This window comes from Tetrao urogallus, assembly GCF_951394365.1.
Source record: "Tetrao urogallus genome assembly, chromosome: 1".
NCBI lineage: Eukaryota > Metazoa > Chordata > Aves > Galliformes > Phasianidae > Tetrao > Tetrao urogallus.
In genome coordinates, this window is record NC_136813.1 from 148,621,628 (window position 1) to 148,637,019 (window position 15,392).

Sequence of the window (15,392 nt, forward strand, 5' to 3'; positions counted from 1 at the left end):
GGGCCAGATAGATTCTGAGCCACGTCTCCTTTCCGACAGAAGGACTTTCAAATGCTGGCAACGTCTCACGAGTACACACGGCCTGATTCTTCCCTGCTGCAACTCCACAGAAGAACTCATGTGTAAATGTGGCTTTGTTACTCCCGAACACATCTCCTGACTGTAACGTGTATTACGTTTTTCACTTCAGCAAAGAAAAATTATAAGGCTATTTTTATACAACTTGAAAGCACTTAATACAAAGTTACATGAATACGCTGCGTCGTATGGCCTATCCGTGGAGAAAATACTGACATCCTACCGTAGGGCTGCTCAATACTAGTTTTGTCTTTCAACTTTTCATCTTAATACTAGAAAATATATAAATCATTTACATGACATTATGCAAAAGAAGGCACAGCCGGTTATAGTTTACACAAGCACAATGCGTAATAGGCAGAAAAAGGTATTAAAAAGAAGCTTCACATCCTTATTAGATACATTGTTGCAATCCATTACAGAAAAGTACTTCATCAACAACAGAAGTGTTCAACACTTGAGAGCTATGATATAAAAAAATTATAATTCATTTAATGCAAAACAGATTTATATATACTTTTATATATAAACACTGTTTAAAAACACTAACGTAATAAAAGTAGACTATCCATGTAATGAAAAGTGCAAACCAAAGTAATAGAGGGTTTCACGATGTCCTTCTCATGACACAGGAATAAACTAGCCCATAGGAATGAAGTGTTAAATCCACCAAACGTCCTTAACGCGTGAGGCACCATCAGGATTTCTGGGCGTTTGGTGAAAGCAGTACTGGAGAAGAGGCTCCGTCCAGACTGGGGAGTGGCACTGGGATGTGACCATTTAGCAGAGTTGGAAACTGCAAGAGGCCAAAAGGGAAAAATCACTCTCTTATCTCACAGTGCTCAGCCCCAAAGCATGCGCCTTTCCCGCTAGCAGCCGAGCCCAGATGTTTTCGAGAGCTGATTTCTGTGCAGTAGGATGGATACCACATGCCTGCGTCAGACACCAGGAATGTGAAGCAAGGGGTGAAACCTTGAATCACTTCTAAACGTACGGGGATGGGTGAGCCTACTGTTGGCTGTATTTTATATAAAAGCTGACACACGGCAGCCGTAATCACACTGGAGAAGTGAACAACGTGGAGAAATGGGTGCCCTCCGTTCCGTTTCCAAATATCTTTCTCAGAGCATTAATTACAACCCACGCTTTTCATCTGATTAAAGCCGCGCAGGGAAGATCCTCGCAAAAGTGAAAGTCAGGGTGCAGTTTTAGGATCGAAAAAGCACAACTGTGAGCGCAGAGCACTGGGAAAAGGACGCTCGAGCAGTTACAGTTCATCCAAGAAACAGCCCAGTCGCTATGCCAGATCATTTAGTCCTTGAAGCAGGGTCTTCTGCGGCAGTCTGTCCTAACAAAGGCTTTCTGCACTGCTGTGCAAAGAGTGCTTACTCACCACCTGCCCCGTGCCACGGCCCATGCCCACGCCCTGCCACGCGGGCGCTGACGCCTTCCTAACACGCCCAGGCCAGCAGCAGGGTGGGGCTGTGGCACCAGGCCCCCATTGCACAACATCAGCCCTGCTGCAATTAACTGTGCAACGGCGCGACTTCAAAGGGAAGACCTTCCAGGTAGGCCCGCGTATCGAGGCCATCTGTGCGGAAGGAGGCTGTGAGGGTGCAAGGGCACCGGTGTGTGGGAGCTGCTTTCAACTCGTAGGCATAGAAGGAGAGCTTTCACCAGGTAATGAGCATCCCAACAGCCAGGCCCAGCCGTGTCACGAGCTCACCAAAGCAGGGACTGCACTACTCCCATAGGCTCGTCCCGGGCTTGCTCTGTTGACGAATTCCTGGTCCTATAAAAACACTAACACTGTAGAGCTAGAGCCAGGGCTGAGCACAGCACTGCTGAGAAAGCAGCACAGGCCTGAAAGATGATGTACAGAGCCTGCTCCCACCTCCCTGTGAGTCAGCAGGCAAGGGGGTGAGGAAGGCAGTCGCAGAGCGGTGCTGGCTTCTGGCTGCCGGCAGCATTTTGGCTCCTTTATCAGCAAGAAAACGTTCTTTCAACTCAGGTGAAAACCAAACAGCCCCGGGGCCCCATGCTTTGCATCTGGAAGTGGAAGGACTGCCACCCAACCCAGTGCAGCCACCCCCTGAGGGTTCAGAGCACCCTCCGCTGTTGGTGCCAGCCACAGCACTCAGGGCCTTTACTCCCAGACTTTCCCTGTGTTCTTCAGCTGCTTGGCTGACCATAGGCTTCTTGTGATTGCTGCCAATTAGCTGCTCAGCCTCGTTCCTCCTGTGACTCACTCAGTCAACTGCAGCTGGAGCTGCTCAGGCCATGCCCACCATCCCTTCCTCAGCCGCAGAGCACTGCCCCTGAGCTCCACAGCCATTGCTGTTTGCTTCATGCCTTTGATATTTACGATATCTCCATAAAACAGACTTTCACAACCAGTATCCATACAAGAGGACAGCGCTGCTTTTCTCCCAGTGAATACAGAGGTGGTGCTCAGAGGGGTAAGTGACCCGTCTGCAGCCACCCAGGCAATTTGCAGATCTGGAAACACGACCTTCAGAGTGCCCTTAAGTTAAATACAACTGTATCCTGTCTTCTGAGTGAGAAGTACCTTCTCCAGAGAGAAGGATGAGCTGGGCCTTGCATAGCGAGGTGGTGTGGAACTGCTCTTGGTTCTCCCATGCTCTCCTGCTCTGCACTCTCTCCTCAGAGCTCCGAGGGCTCTCTTATTCCTACCAGTGCACAGCACTTACTCTGTTTCCTTCATGCAATGTGTATGTTTCTACCTCAGAGCAGATGCTGCCCAGGAGAGTCTGGCTGTGCTGCCAGTGCTCTAAAGGTGGTGCAGGCAAACACACTTCTCTTAGAAATGCTCATCAACTCCTGTGTTTCCTCAAACCATTTGAAAAGCTCCGGTCCAACATGAGATGTTCCCCTGACACAGCTTCCACATGCACTTCCAGAAGTGAAACCTGTGTGTTAGACAGACCTACCTGGAACAGAGTGTTGGGTCCCTGCAGCCTGGCAGGACTCAGAGGAGCAACGGGGCTGAGGCTGCTCCAGAAATGGATGCTGGACAGCAGCGGGCTCGGGGTCAGCAATAATCCACTTGGGGTCTGCAAGACAGAAACGGTCAATATTCTGTCATATGCTGAGGTAAAGCATAAGGAAAGAATAAGGAAATACTAAAGAAAACCTGGAGGTGCTCTTTCATATGTAGGTACAGCCACAGCGAGAGGATTTGAGGCTGAGCTGTGCTCCGTTCAGATCTGCAGGTGTGCAAATGTGTGCTCGATGGCAGTGCTGAGCCAAAGCTCGCATCCCGATGGCTGGCACTTGTACCTGTGAGCTGTGACACAGCCAAGTGCCAACCAGAGAAAAGCTCTCAACCTCTTCACATTTATTTCATGCAAATAGAGCAGTATCACCATCAGACAAGCATCAGAACCACTCGAGGAAACCTAAGCGCAGACAGTGTAGGCTGGCCTCACGTTACATGTGGAAATTCATGTATCCTCATTTTCTGCCCTCACGCCACTATACAGCTGGTGCTGGATGCGAAAAACCTTCCTTATGATCTAAGCACAGCAAGTCTGAACTGGGGCAGCTCACTGCAGTGATGCTCAGCGAAGGGGCAGCACCTGAGCCCATTTCCAGCCTATGTTACAGCTGTCATGCTGAGGTTTTACAGTCAGATGCACACAGCTGCTGTACAGTTTTTATTTAATTCTTTACGTTGCAGGATGCTTCTTATCCACACTGGAAACAGACAGTTAAAGCCACACTGCTGCATAACCAAACATTAAAATAAACAGACCCAGGGCTACCCTATGAGGGTGCCATCTGCCTCCTCTGAGATGGGACAACCTGCCAAAAAAGCCGTGTACTGGCATTCAGTTGGATGATGGCCATCAGTGCCATAGTGAGGCATCCTACTGAAGGGGGTCACACATGTCCAGCCTGCAAGGTTTATATTTTGTTGCCCTCTTTTTTATATATATTTTAATGAAAAAAATAAAAATGAGGTTTTGTTACTTTCATACAAGTGCCCTGTATATTTTTTACTTGGCCCAAGACAATTCCTCTTCACTCAGCGTGTCCCAGGCAAGCCAAAAGGTTGGACACCTCTAATTCCCTTCTATGACTTTCAGGGTAGGAAGGACTCTGATTCAGAGATGAATGAGAAAATGAAGTGTTCAAAGAAATGATTACAAAACGAGGAGAGAAATTGTTCTTTATCCTGAGTTCTGTGGCAGCAGTAGATTAAAGCAAGCCTGTAATAACTCACGCTGTCATTCTGTCTAGCTGGCATCTGATAGGATTTGTCAAATTTGCTGCCTACAAGCAAAACACTTACTGTGGTTATAGCACAGATAGAGGCTGTATGGGCCTGCCAATGCACCTCATCTTTGGTTTGCCACACTCCCGTTCTTCCTGCCATTCATCAGATCACTCAGAGGCTTTACGGTGCACAAAATGACTGATAGCAGACCACAGATTTCCTCTTTCTTTGTGGCACAGCCCTGTATCTCAGTGGACTGCAGGTGTGCCCGAGTCGCAGTGGCTTTGCACAAACTTCTGCATCCTGCTGAAAGGCACAGGGAGAGCAAGCACCATGCTGGCTAAGCACATGTTCTGCTCCCCTGTCCCCATGAGGACTCCAAGCTGAGCAGGCACAGCACGTGCCCTGGGCATCCCAGCTGGGCCGTGCCTCATGGGAAGGCCTGCGGGTCCCTCTGGGCACGGTTTGATCCCCGACAGATGACTGGTTGAACTGTCTCATTCAATGCCAGTGTTTGCACCAACTTTCTTCAATATTTTTTTTCCCTTCCAGGATTTTTTTGATGCAGTGGCAGCACAGAACGAAACTCACCGATGAACACATTGGATCATTTTCTGTTATGTGATTTTTTCTCTTAACCTCTGAATAAATAGATTTTTTTCCACAGACTTGCTTAAAAATCAGAACTGTACATCGACATTACCACAGAGATGTGATTAACTGGCAGTTATTTTATAGAGAACAGAAGAACCTACCAGTTATTCAGGTCTGTACTGAAAGGGAGCTCCGCCAAGTACTTTCTGGACCTGCAAAACTTTGCAAATCAAAGCTGGCTTAAAAGCCTGTCGTAGACACCAATCAGAATTACAAAACTGTTTGAGTTGGGACTCTTAAGGGCCATCTGGTCCTACTCCCCTGCAGCGAGCAGGGACACTTACAGCTGATCAGGGTCCTCAGAGCCCCTACAGCCTGGTCTGGTGGGACATCCACCAGATTTTTTACTTACTCCCTGTTTGAAACCTAATATCACAATTTCAAGGGCTGCAACACCTAGCACAGAGCTCTGACCAAGCACCTCACAGTACCTATGCTCAGTTTCCAACCTACAAGAACTCTGTCCTCCCTTTCTTTCATTCTCCCCACAACCACATGGAAACCCCAGCAGTGCAGTGCCACAAGGAACCCTCTCTCCTCACATCGCTCTGGCAGTGGCTGACAACATGCCCTGAGCACTAAAACCCTTGGCCAAACTGAGCGAGAGCTGGCTATGAAAAGAGCACGTGAGGCTGGCCAGCCATACCTGTGCAGTGAAGAAAGCTGGAGTCAGAGATCCCGAAGGAAGAGCAGGGCTGTTGAGGGCAATGGAACCGATATCGGTGCTGGAAAGAACCATAGGTGGGGCTGAGATTTCCAAGCCTTTGGGTTTCTTAGCTTTTGGGGGAAGAGATGGCGACTTCGCCTTGGAGCCCGAGGAGAGGTTCAGCGGCTCGAGGGAATCTGAGTCGTGGCAACTGGACTCAAAGAAGAGGCTCCTGTGCTCAGAGGGGAGGGGTGAGGTGGGAGACAGCGACGGCGACCTGGAGGAGGATGATGATGGAGATGAGATGCTGGCACTGTTGGGTAGCATTAAGGAAGAGATTTTGGCTGATACGGGTGAGCTGAGAAAAGCAGAGGCAGCTGCTGTTTCGGAGGTGGAAGGCAATGACACCATGGGCCTCATGACTTGTTTGTCTGTTTTGTTTGTCACAAATCTTATAACAGTCCGCACTTCCTCGACCGGTGTGCTTCCTTCCGACTTCTCCTCCGGTTTTTCTGTTTTGATTGGCTTGTAAGGGTCTGGCTGGTTCTGCAGAGAGTTGATGGTGAAGGAGGAGTACAGGCCAGAGTGGATGTACTCGTTGCGGCTTGTGCTCTTCAGAGCCGACAAGCTGTGCTTGTGCACGTCCCTGCTCTCGGCGGCCATCTTACAGTCGCTGTCCTGCAGCAAAAGGCTCTCTCTGCTGATTTCCACGGCGTGTGGATCCATCTTTAAAATGTCAGGGAAGGACACAAACTTGTACACAAATTTTTGTCCAATCACCTTCTTGATGATGTTCTGCAAATACAAAAGCAGACGCTAGGAAGATCAGTATCACGGAGGCACGGAGTACAGCAAACACAAAGAGCAAAGGAGCACTGAGGCTTCCTCCACCCGCTCAGGGCCTTCAGAGAAACAAAGGGCACTATTTCCTGAGATTTCAAGTGATCTCACTTTTCCTGAAGCCCCTGGTTGAGGGTTTGTCTGGAAGCCTCCTCTTAAAAACTCTCCCCAGGCAGTGATCCTGTTGTGGGGCACACGCCTGCAGCCCCTCCTGCCTGCACTCTACAACCAGACCTGCCTTGCTGTACACAAGGGAATGTGAACGTTTACATTATTCCTAAAATGCTATTTGTTTTTCATTCAGGCACAGATTCTCAGAACAGTTGAGAAAACACACATTCTTTTTTTTTTTTTAAAAAAAAAAAAAAGGAACATAAGCGTCCTCCCTATTTATATATGGACAGGGCCCAATCCTGGGTGCTCGCAGAGCCTGAACAACATCTTTTTTCTGCCACAAAAGCAGGGTTGATCTGGGGAGAGAGGAGTACGCACTTCTGTATCGGGTCACAGAATCACTAAGGTTGGAAAAGACCTCCAACACCATCCAGTCCAACTGTCCACCTACCACCAATATTTCCCCACGAATCATGTCCCTCAGTACCACATCTAAACGTTCCTTGGCTGGAACTTCATTCAGACACCTTCTTGAATACAAAATTAATCTCAGGAAGAGATTTGCTCCCCAGGTCAGAGCTGCAGCACAGAGAAAGTTTCTTCTCAAGTTTGCAGCACGGATGCACGGTGCAGGAGGAGAACCAACTTTGGCAAGCTCAGGCTGGAAGCACAGAGCTGCTCTCTCCCAGGCCGAGCTGAACGCATGTTCTGCCCACCTGGCTGATCGCTCAGTGCCTATTTTTTGCAGTCCTAAAGTTCAGGACGTATATTTAGCCCATGGAATATATCTGCGTACCTTTAATTCCCATGGCTTTGGCCTTGGCCTAGATTTTTCTGTTAATTAGGTGAAACATTAGATGAATGCACTTCTTCTGTACCATTTCATTTACGTAATATCATAAACACAGAACCTTCTAACTATTCACATATGAGAAGAAACATCCCAACTGGATTTTGGTTTGTCTCTTTCTTTTAGTATATACATTTTAGTTCAAAAAACTCCTCTTAAGAGTTATTGTTCCACCAAGCACCAGAGCAACTTGTAGATGGACGCAGACTTAAAGCAGGGAACCACTGCTATAAAAGGCAGCCAAACGAAGAGTTTATATATCCTCCATCATTATTAAACATATTTTCAGAAGGTCTCTGAGTGCAGCTCCTCTGTCTCCATATGCCTGCAGCAAGCCTACTTAATGATGGCTGCAGATGAAAAGGATTCAAGTGTAGGCCCCTCGAGCACTTTGCAGGCTTCTCTCAAATGAAGAGCCCCAGGAAATCTCCATCAGCATTTAAGAGAAAATAAGGACACAAATTAATTAACTGCCTCTCAAATGACGACAGCGTTTTCAAGCATTTTTTGATGAACGACTGATGTGAAGGTTAAGAAGCAGCTTATTTTTACATCACTTTGGTGATCTGTCAGAATTATTCTGAGCTGCAGAAGACGGTTCCAACCAGGGAGGACAACGACAGGCACCATGACAAGCAGGGCTCAGTTTCAAAGAGCAAAGGAGGTTTCCTGATACTGACTGCTTCTGCAGGCAGAATAGGCCTCTCAGTGGCAGGCCAGTGAGTGTACGTGCTCCTCCAGCCCCTTTGTGCCGTTGGTTGGATTTTCCAGGTATCCTACCTGGCATCACACCGCTCTTTGAAGGCTCCGATGCCAGCTGGGTGCTGCTGCCTGATGGCCGCACTGCCCCCACCAGTGTGTTGGGAGCTCAGGCATATCTGCACCACAGCGCTTCGGGCACTCTGCCCACAGCACTCCAAAGACCAGTTCAGAGCAGGTGGGCCCCATGTGCTCCAACCTGGAGGGATAGGGATTGTCCTCCTCCACAGACCAGGTGAGCTGGATGCCAAAGGCTTGGTGGCCTGGCTCCTCCTGCACTTGAAACCAAGCTGTAATGTGGCTGAAGTTTTTACATCGATTTATGTCCACACTTCCTGATTGAGTCATTTAGAGCTAAGGTGTAACTATCTCTCAACACGACATCAGGATTTTAGCAGCTTGGCTCAAGCCTGTTAGCTCACAAGTATGCAGGAGCCACTTGGAGCATCAGCTGGAACTGAGACCTGCTTCCCAGCAGAACTTCAGACTAAGGAGGTCAAGAGACATGAAGACAGACTGGGACACTTTTCCTGTAAACGCCTATAATCAGGGTGCCTAGAATCCCCAAACCTGTGGCAGAATGGGATGAACTTGCCCCTAGGCACTGAAAGGACCCTGCTTGGGAAAGAAGGGCCAAGATCTGTAGCTGCTGCACTTAGCTCCCACTTTAACGTGTGGCAAGTTCCCAAGCTCTGAGAGTATCCAGGGATGCAACATCCACGGCAACACTTTGGCTGTGAGTTCTCCACCCTGTCTTCCACTTGAATAGGATTCTACCAGAACCTGCAGATGAAATAATCGCCTCCTCTTTCCAAATGGTAAAATTACTGTGACCTTTACAAAAACAAGGCAGGAGGAAATATTCACACTCCCATGTCTGAAGAATGTAAGCTGGCAGAAGGCAGCTGTGGCTGAAACGCTCCAAAACACAGGACATCAGCACGTGCAGGCAGGCAGACTGTTAACATCACACTTCATGCCTTTGTGCTTATTATGCTGCATGTGTACATGCCAAATTCTGTAAAGTTTGTGACAGAGGCACAGGTATTACTAAATCATGCACCTGTTCTGACCTTTGGCAGAGCAAGGCTCGCAGCAGCTGGACATCCGCCCTTCCTCACCCACCTCCACCAGGGACACACAGACCACTCTCTTGCCAGGCGGCTTTGGCCAGGCCACTGTTCACCACAGTTTTTTGTGAGTTTCTTGGGTTTTCTCCTCTACCCATTATCTCAGTGCCATACTCTTTACTCTCATCTTTCAGTAAGGACAGCATCAACTAACTACTTTTATGCTATTTCAGATAAAGTATTACTTGACTTCCACCCCCCACTCTCAAAAGAAGCTCTTTTCAATTCTCCAAAAAGCTACTTCCTAATGCTCCTTCAAATACTTCCTTAAGACCCCTCTCACCTGTACCATTACAAAGCATACAGCTGGTAATCTAGTGCCATCATACTGCTATAGTTTCACTGCCGTCTTCCATCTTTCCATGAATAAAACTCAAGACTTCAACAAAAGCAGAATAATAATTTCTGCTCTCACTTTATATCCTGAAATTTTGGAAGCAGACCAAGCAATGGACCTTTTCCCAAGAGAATTGTTCCACACTGCCACACACACTTGGGCATTAAATACCAGAACTGGTAACCAGGGTATGGGGTCTGACGTGTTCTTACAGGCAGGGAGGGAGGGCTGAGGGCACCTCAGAAGCCTCTGAGTACCTGAGAAGCACTGTCCCCTCTGCTGCAGCAAGCACAAACAAGAACGCATGTTATTTATGTACTACACATTGTGCTGCCTTCTATATCTAAAAAGAGGGCAGCCATTAACTGAAGTTAAAATGATTTATTCTGTCTTTAGAAGACTGACTGAATAGCAGTCGCTGAGTAAAGCCTGAGGGCACATGCTCTTCAGAGGGGACTCAAAAATATTGAATAGTTGCTTGTTGCAATGGTATACGATTGTGTAATTAAAGCAGCATAACTCATGCAAACATTATGCAGGGAACTATGACTTTTGCATTGCCTAACTTCTGAAGACGTGACTTCCACAACTCTAACATCCTATTGATGTGGATATCTGGATGCAGCTCCCTGCATTTGTCCCTCAAAACTTCTATCATGTGGTGTCATCTTGAAATATTCATTGGGAACTTTAGCAGTCTGGAAACCTCTACAGAGAATCCCAAGAAGTATCCATCATTTCAGTTATCAGCAAATAAGAAAGCAACTGGGCAACTTCAACAATAATAAAAGTACTAATCCTTCTTAAATTGGGATTTTGTTTCTACACACCAAGAAAAAGTACTCTGCTTGGGAACCGAACATGCTCAGATTGTAGGTTGTGCAGGATTCCTTCCCTTAGTGCTATTTGTCATCTGTGTATTGCTCTGTTAAGGCAACACAGGAAATGCATTAAACACAAAGAGTGAAGGGAAATTTGGGTAACAAATGAAGCAGGAAATGGAAAGTCTTCAGATTATCTACAAACCTTTAGCAACCAGAATCTCAGCAGCAAACGGAGACATGCCACACCATACATTTCCTGGGGTGTTTTATATGTGAATTTAACATAAACCCAGCCATCAGCCTCAACAGCACATCATCTGCTTCAAAGCCAAGCTAAGGAACTTGCCCTAATTGTGTTATTTTTCTCCAGCACTGGAATTAATTTACTTTTAACTTCAGATGAATCAGATGATGAATTTTAACAAGCGAGCGTTCCCCCCAAGCACAATGGCAGAGCTTATAAACCCCCACTTATCCAGTGATCAGCTTTTATTTCTCCACAGTGAATAATTTCAAAGACAAACTCACTTGGTGTCAGCCGCATACAGCAGCAGAGGGTGGCCCAAGAAAGGAAGGCCCAGCCCATGGGCCACCATCACCTCTCAAAGATCAATGCACTTGCCTCAAACTCACATGCTGCCACATCATTGGAGTTCAAGGTGGAGAAGACCCTGTAGATACACAAGGCCATAATATATGGAGAAAGAAGAGCTTATCCTTCTCTCCACCAAGGAGCTATGAACTCCACTGGGCTGCAGAACTCAAAAAAATGGCCCGAATCCCTGTGCTACACCTAGATAAAATTAGCAGATGGAGGAGAGCACATAGGTCAAGAAAGCAGCAGTAAGAACAGTGAGGAACAACCATACCATGCTGAAGACCATACAGCCACTTCTCTGGCAGATGGTGAGTAGTGGAGACAGTAGAGATGACAAAGGTGTGTGCATGAAGGGGGTGGCAGCGAGCAAGCAACCAGAAACAGAATAAGGAGAAAGGGAGGCTCAAGTAAAGAGCCATTACATTGATTTGAAGAGATCAGAGAGATCTTAGAGGACGAGTGCTACAAATATCTTGTCCCCTATTTTCAAGCAGTGCCTGCTCAGTCAATAATGGTGTATTTGTACTTTGCATGTGCTGCTCATCCACCAGCAGGCTCTCTGTCCCCACTGATCCCAGTTAAGTTTATAATTGGAGAGGCTGGAGTCAAATAGTGAAGCGAATTTCCCCATGCTGAGCAGAAGCCTTTTTAGCACTTTGTGAAGGGGAATTCATCATAGCAGCTGCTTGGAACAGCCGCTGCGGTGTCCTCTGAATCCCTTTGTGCCTTCTAAGCCAGGCCATCTTTGAAAGATGTTAAGTGGAAAAATCCGACTTCTGGCAGACAGAATACTAAAAACATTTTACTGTAATACTTAGAGCTCTACATCTGCATCTAAAAAATTCCTACAGTTTCATACAGTCTTTCAAATTCCAGTGTGAGGAACCAAAAGGCTGGTCAGAAAATTGCACAAAGTTAATTTGCAATCAACATGGGTTTTGGTTGCTGTGTTGGACTGGCTGCCCAGTCACACTGTGCCTCCAAGATTTAGTGCACTACCAATAATGCATGAGAAAAGTACTCTGAGTTCAGTCCTGCAGCATCAAGCTCCCCTACCATGTGCAGGTAGCACACATGCCATAACTGTGTTGAGCATCACTTTTACTCACCATATAATCTCACCTCACTGTCCTTTCTCTAAACCAAGATGAGAACAGACCACTAAGCATGGCTGTGAAGTATTCCTTTCTAATACACAAAATCTAATGGTTCTTCTTTTTAATGTAATCTTCAAGAATAACAAGGAACAGACAAAACAAAAAATTCAGACATATTACTAAAAGCATCCATTTAAGGGGAAATAATTCCAAAATGATTTAATATTAATAGAAACAATAAAATGTCATCCAAAAAAAGGTTGGAAACAATTTGTGAACTCCTTGAATTTGGTAAAATCTGAAATTGCATAAGGTGAATATGCTAGTTATTTTAGCAGCTCAAAAGTTGTGCTCTGTAATTCTGCCTTTTTATTACCCTGCCACATCTCAGACTGCCTTCAAACATCTTTCTGTTGCAGCAATCTAACACAAATTCTGCTTATTCCCTGTTCTCATCTTTGCATTCTGTTGCCACCATGCTGCTGTCAAAGAGTAAGACCAAGGACTAAATGTCCAAGTGAAGGATGGTTTCAAGAGAGTGAGAGTCATCTTACCAACTCCCACTATTATGCACAAGTTTGATTTTCACACGTGCCAGCCAACAGTACCCTCTACTGACTTCTTCTAGATTACAAGCATGGTCACAATCCCTGAAAATCAGAAGCAAGCTGGTTGATCTAAATACTTCCAGGTTAGTATGGTCAAGTTTTTTTTCCAGATTTCAGTTTTTTAAAAACAGGTTGAAAATGGACGTGCCTACACCACCCATCTGTCACCAGCTTCTGAGGGGGGCAAATAAACACAGCTTGCCAGTTACAAGGTTGCTGCCGGAACAACGCTGACCCCTTAGGGTCTGATTAGTTCTATCAAACCTCCACAGATGTATTTCTGAGCCTTTTTGTCAGCATGAAGAAGGGGCACAATTCAACAGGTTTTGCAAGGGCAAATAAATTAGACAAGAAAGCATACACCCTGTTATTTTGAGTTCAGATATCCTGAAGATAAATTCACAAGTCAGAGTAAATCTAACATCCTACTGCAAGCACAGTCTTCAACTGTAATGAGCTCAGCATGAAACTGCTACCTGACACATACGCCCTGCTCTGACACCCACCATCTGATCGGTTGCTTGTCTTTCTATTTGCTACTCTTACTCTGCACTTTCATCCAGTTAAACACCACATCACTGCTCATTCACATATATTAATGCTAATTAAATAACAACAACATATAAGATTGACTACTGCGGAAGCTAATGTGGATTGTGTCCTAAAATAATATAGTGGAAAAATTCCCAACCCTTGGAAATGCTTAGCATTAACAACTGATGAGCTACAGAGAGATTCATGCAAGGTAATGCTGCTCTGTCAAAATATTTCTAAATGTTTTTCAATGCTGTGTTCCCAGATTAACATTACTATGATCCAATACAATTATAAAAAAGAAAATCTACTACAAAGCTCAAGCAAGTTAAAGCAAAGGCCAACAGCATCCAGGTTCTGAAAGTTGTGTCCCACAAAAACTTTGAAAACTCATGCCCACCCTCTATGCTGTTGGGTTGCCTGTGTGTTCTTTCCTTGCTCTAGCATAGGGGGTACCTGCTGGCATAGCTGCCAGTACCTGCTGCACTGGAGCATCACTGCTTTCTACCACCTCCCTGCATTCTGAAGATCCTGTGCAGGCTGCAATAATCAAACAGCTCTCTGTTATCAACAGTTATTTTATTATTGTCAAAAGCTACAGAAAATATCAGGTAGCCAAACACAGAAGCATATGAAAGCATCAGTAAGTGTAAGCCTAAATCAAAACCTTGCCCCACCCCTGCCCGCGGAAATGGGCATGCAGTGCTTTCCTGTCCATCTTGGCTGCCTTCTTACCTCCACAATTGCCTCTGGAAGTAGTGTCTGCTGTAAAAACTAATTGGGAGAACTTTAAAAAGTATCCACAACAGGGTTGAAATGTTAAACGGTAGTGTTTCTACTTTCTTAGTCTGCATGAGAAGAACAAAATTTACCTTGTCATAATAGTATCTGAGCGCTCGGCTCAGCTTGTCATAGTTCATATTAGTTTTGTTTTTTCTGAGTCCCCACAGCTTAGCCACTTCTTCTGCCTTGAGTAGCTTGAATTCGCCATCATTAGACGTCCAGCAAATCAGGTGCTCATGTTTCTGGTCTAGCAGCAACTGCAAAAGGAACTGCCACAGTGTGATTGCACTCTCCATACCTACAAGGGACAAAGGAGAGCAACGGTGTGAAAAACATCTGGGAGCAGGTGTTTCAGCCAACACTCAGTTCAGTGATAAGCTCTGGGTAAGAATCATCTGACATAATTTAGCAAAGGAAACCACACTGTTCACAACCAAACTTCCGTAAGACCAGCAAGTCTCAAACTCCCGTTTCAGTACTTTTTGCACAGCTATAAAAATACAGCAAATACTCAGCAAAGCATTGCCCACTTAGTTTAGATGGTACAGGGTCATCTTCAGTCAAGGTCTACACCATAGTGCATGCAGCTACCCTTGAAAGGAATGTACAACAAACAAACAAACAAACAAAACAGATTTTATATAACCCATGCTGGAAGCAACTGCAAAACTGCTACTTACTGTCATGACAGGTATACTAAACTTGGATGTTCCCCCATCCAAGAAGAACAGAAAGATGAGGAAAAAATGGAGAAGTTCCTTTGTTTTGAGGACCAGAAACCACACTTCCCCTTCCCACCACAGCCTACCTTCCCTATTTCATACAGCCTTTATACCTTTTGCTTGTTGCAGTGCCTCAAATGGTTCTTGCTGTTCCTGTCAGCCAATTTAAACAGCTCTAAAGCTACAACCTATTCTGCAGGCATGATGAAAGTTTTTTTCAGGCACTGCAAGAGAAGAATAAATGTAAGAATAAATAAATTCTAGTTCAGCACAGGCACGTATACAACTGAACCTGAGCCTCTTAGCACTGAAGACAACTTATTATTGCAATAAAGATATAGCTGCAACTGGCTTTTTGAACTACAGAACTAGAAAATATTTCCCCTCACTTTCAACAACACTGGCAGCCTCAGCACGTTTAATACTATCTTAAATCATTTTTTCTTGGCCGCTTCTGAATTTTAATTCAGATATATGGGGGGTGCTGATTCTCCTCCTCTACTCTGCCATCATAAGGCCCTACTGGGAACACTGTTCAGCTCTGGGGCTTGCAGCACGTGGAGGACATGGACTTGTTC

At 45.7% G+C, this 15,392-nt stretch overlaps 1 protein-coding gene across 4 annotated transcripts; it reads right to left on the reverse strand.

Annotated features, from left to right (window-relative positions):
• Positions 1 to 775: 775 nt before the first annotated feature.
• On the reverse strand, positions 776 to 14,388 carry ELK3 (ETS transcription factor ELK3; the record flags this gene model as incomplete). Of its 4 annotated transcripts, XM_079549607.1 has the most annotated exons (5): positions 776 to 874; positions 3,030 to 3,152; positions 5,619 to 5,850; positions 6,070 to 6,413; positions 14,182 to 14,388. In XM_079549607.1, 5 exons carry the CDS (start codon positions 14,386 to 14,388, stop codon positions 776 to 778), a joined length of 1,005 nt encoding a protein of 334 aa, XP_079405733.1. The 4 variants fall into 4 exon arrangements, with proteins under 4 accessions (XP_079405733.1, XP_079405734.1, XP_079405731.1 ...); XM_079549608.1 differs by lacking the exon at positions 6,070 to 6,413 and having other exon boundaries at positions 5,619 to 5,957; XM_079549605.1 differs by having other exon boundaries at positions 5,619 to 6,413.
• Positions 14,389 to 15,392: the final 1,004 nt, after the last annotated feature.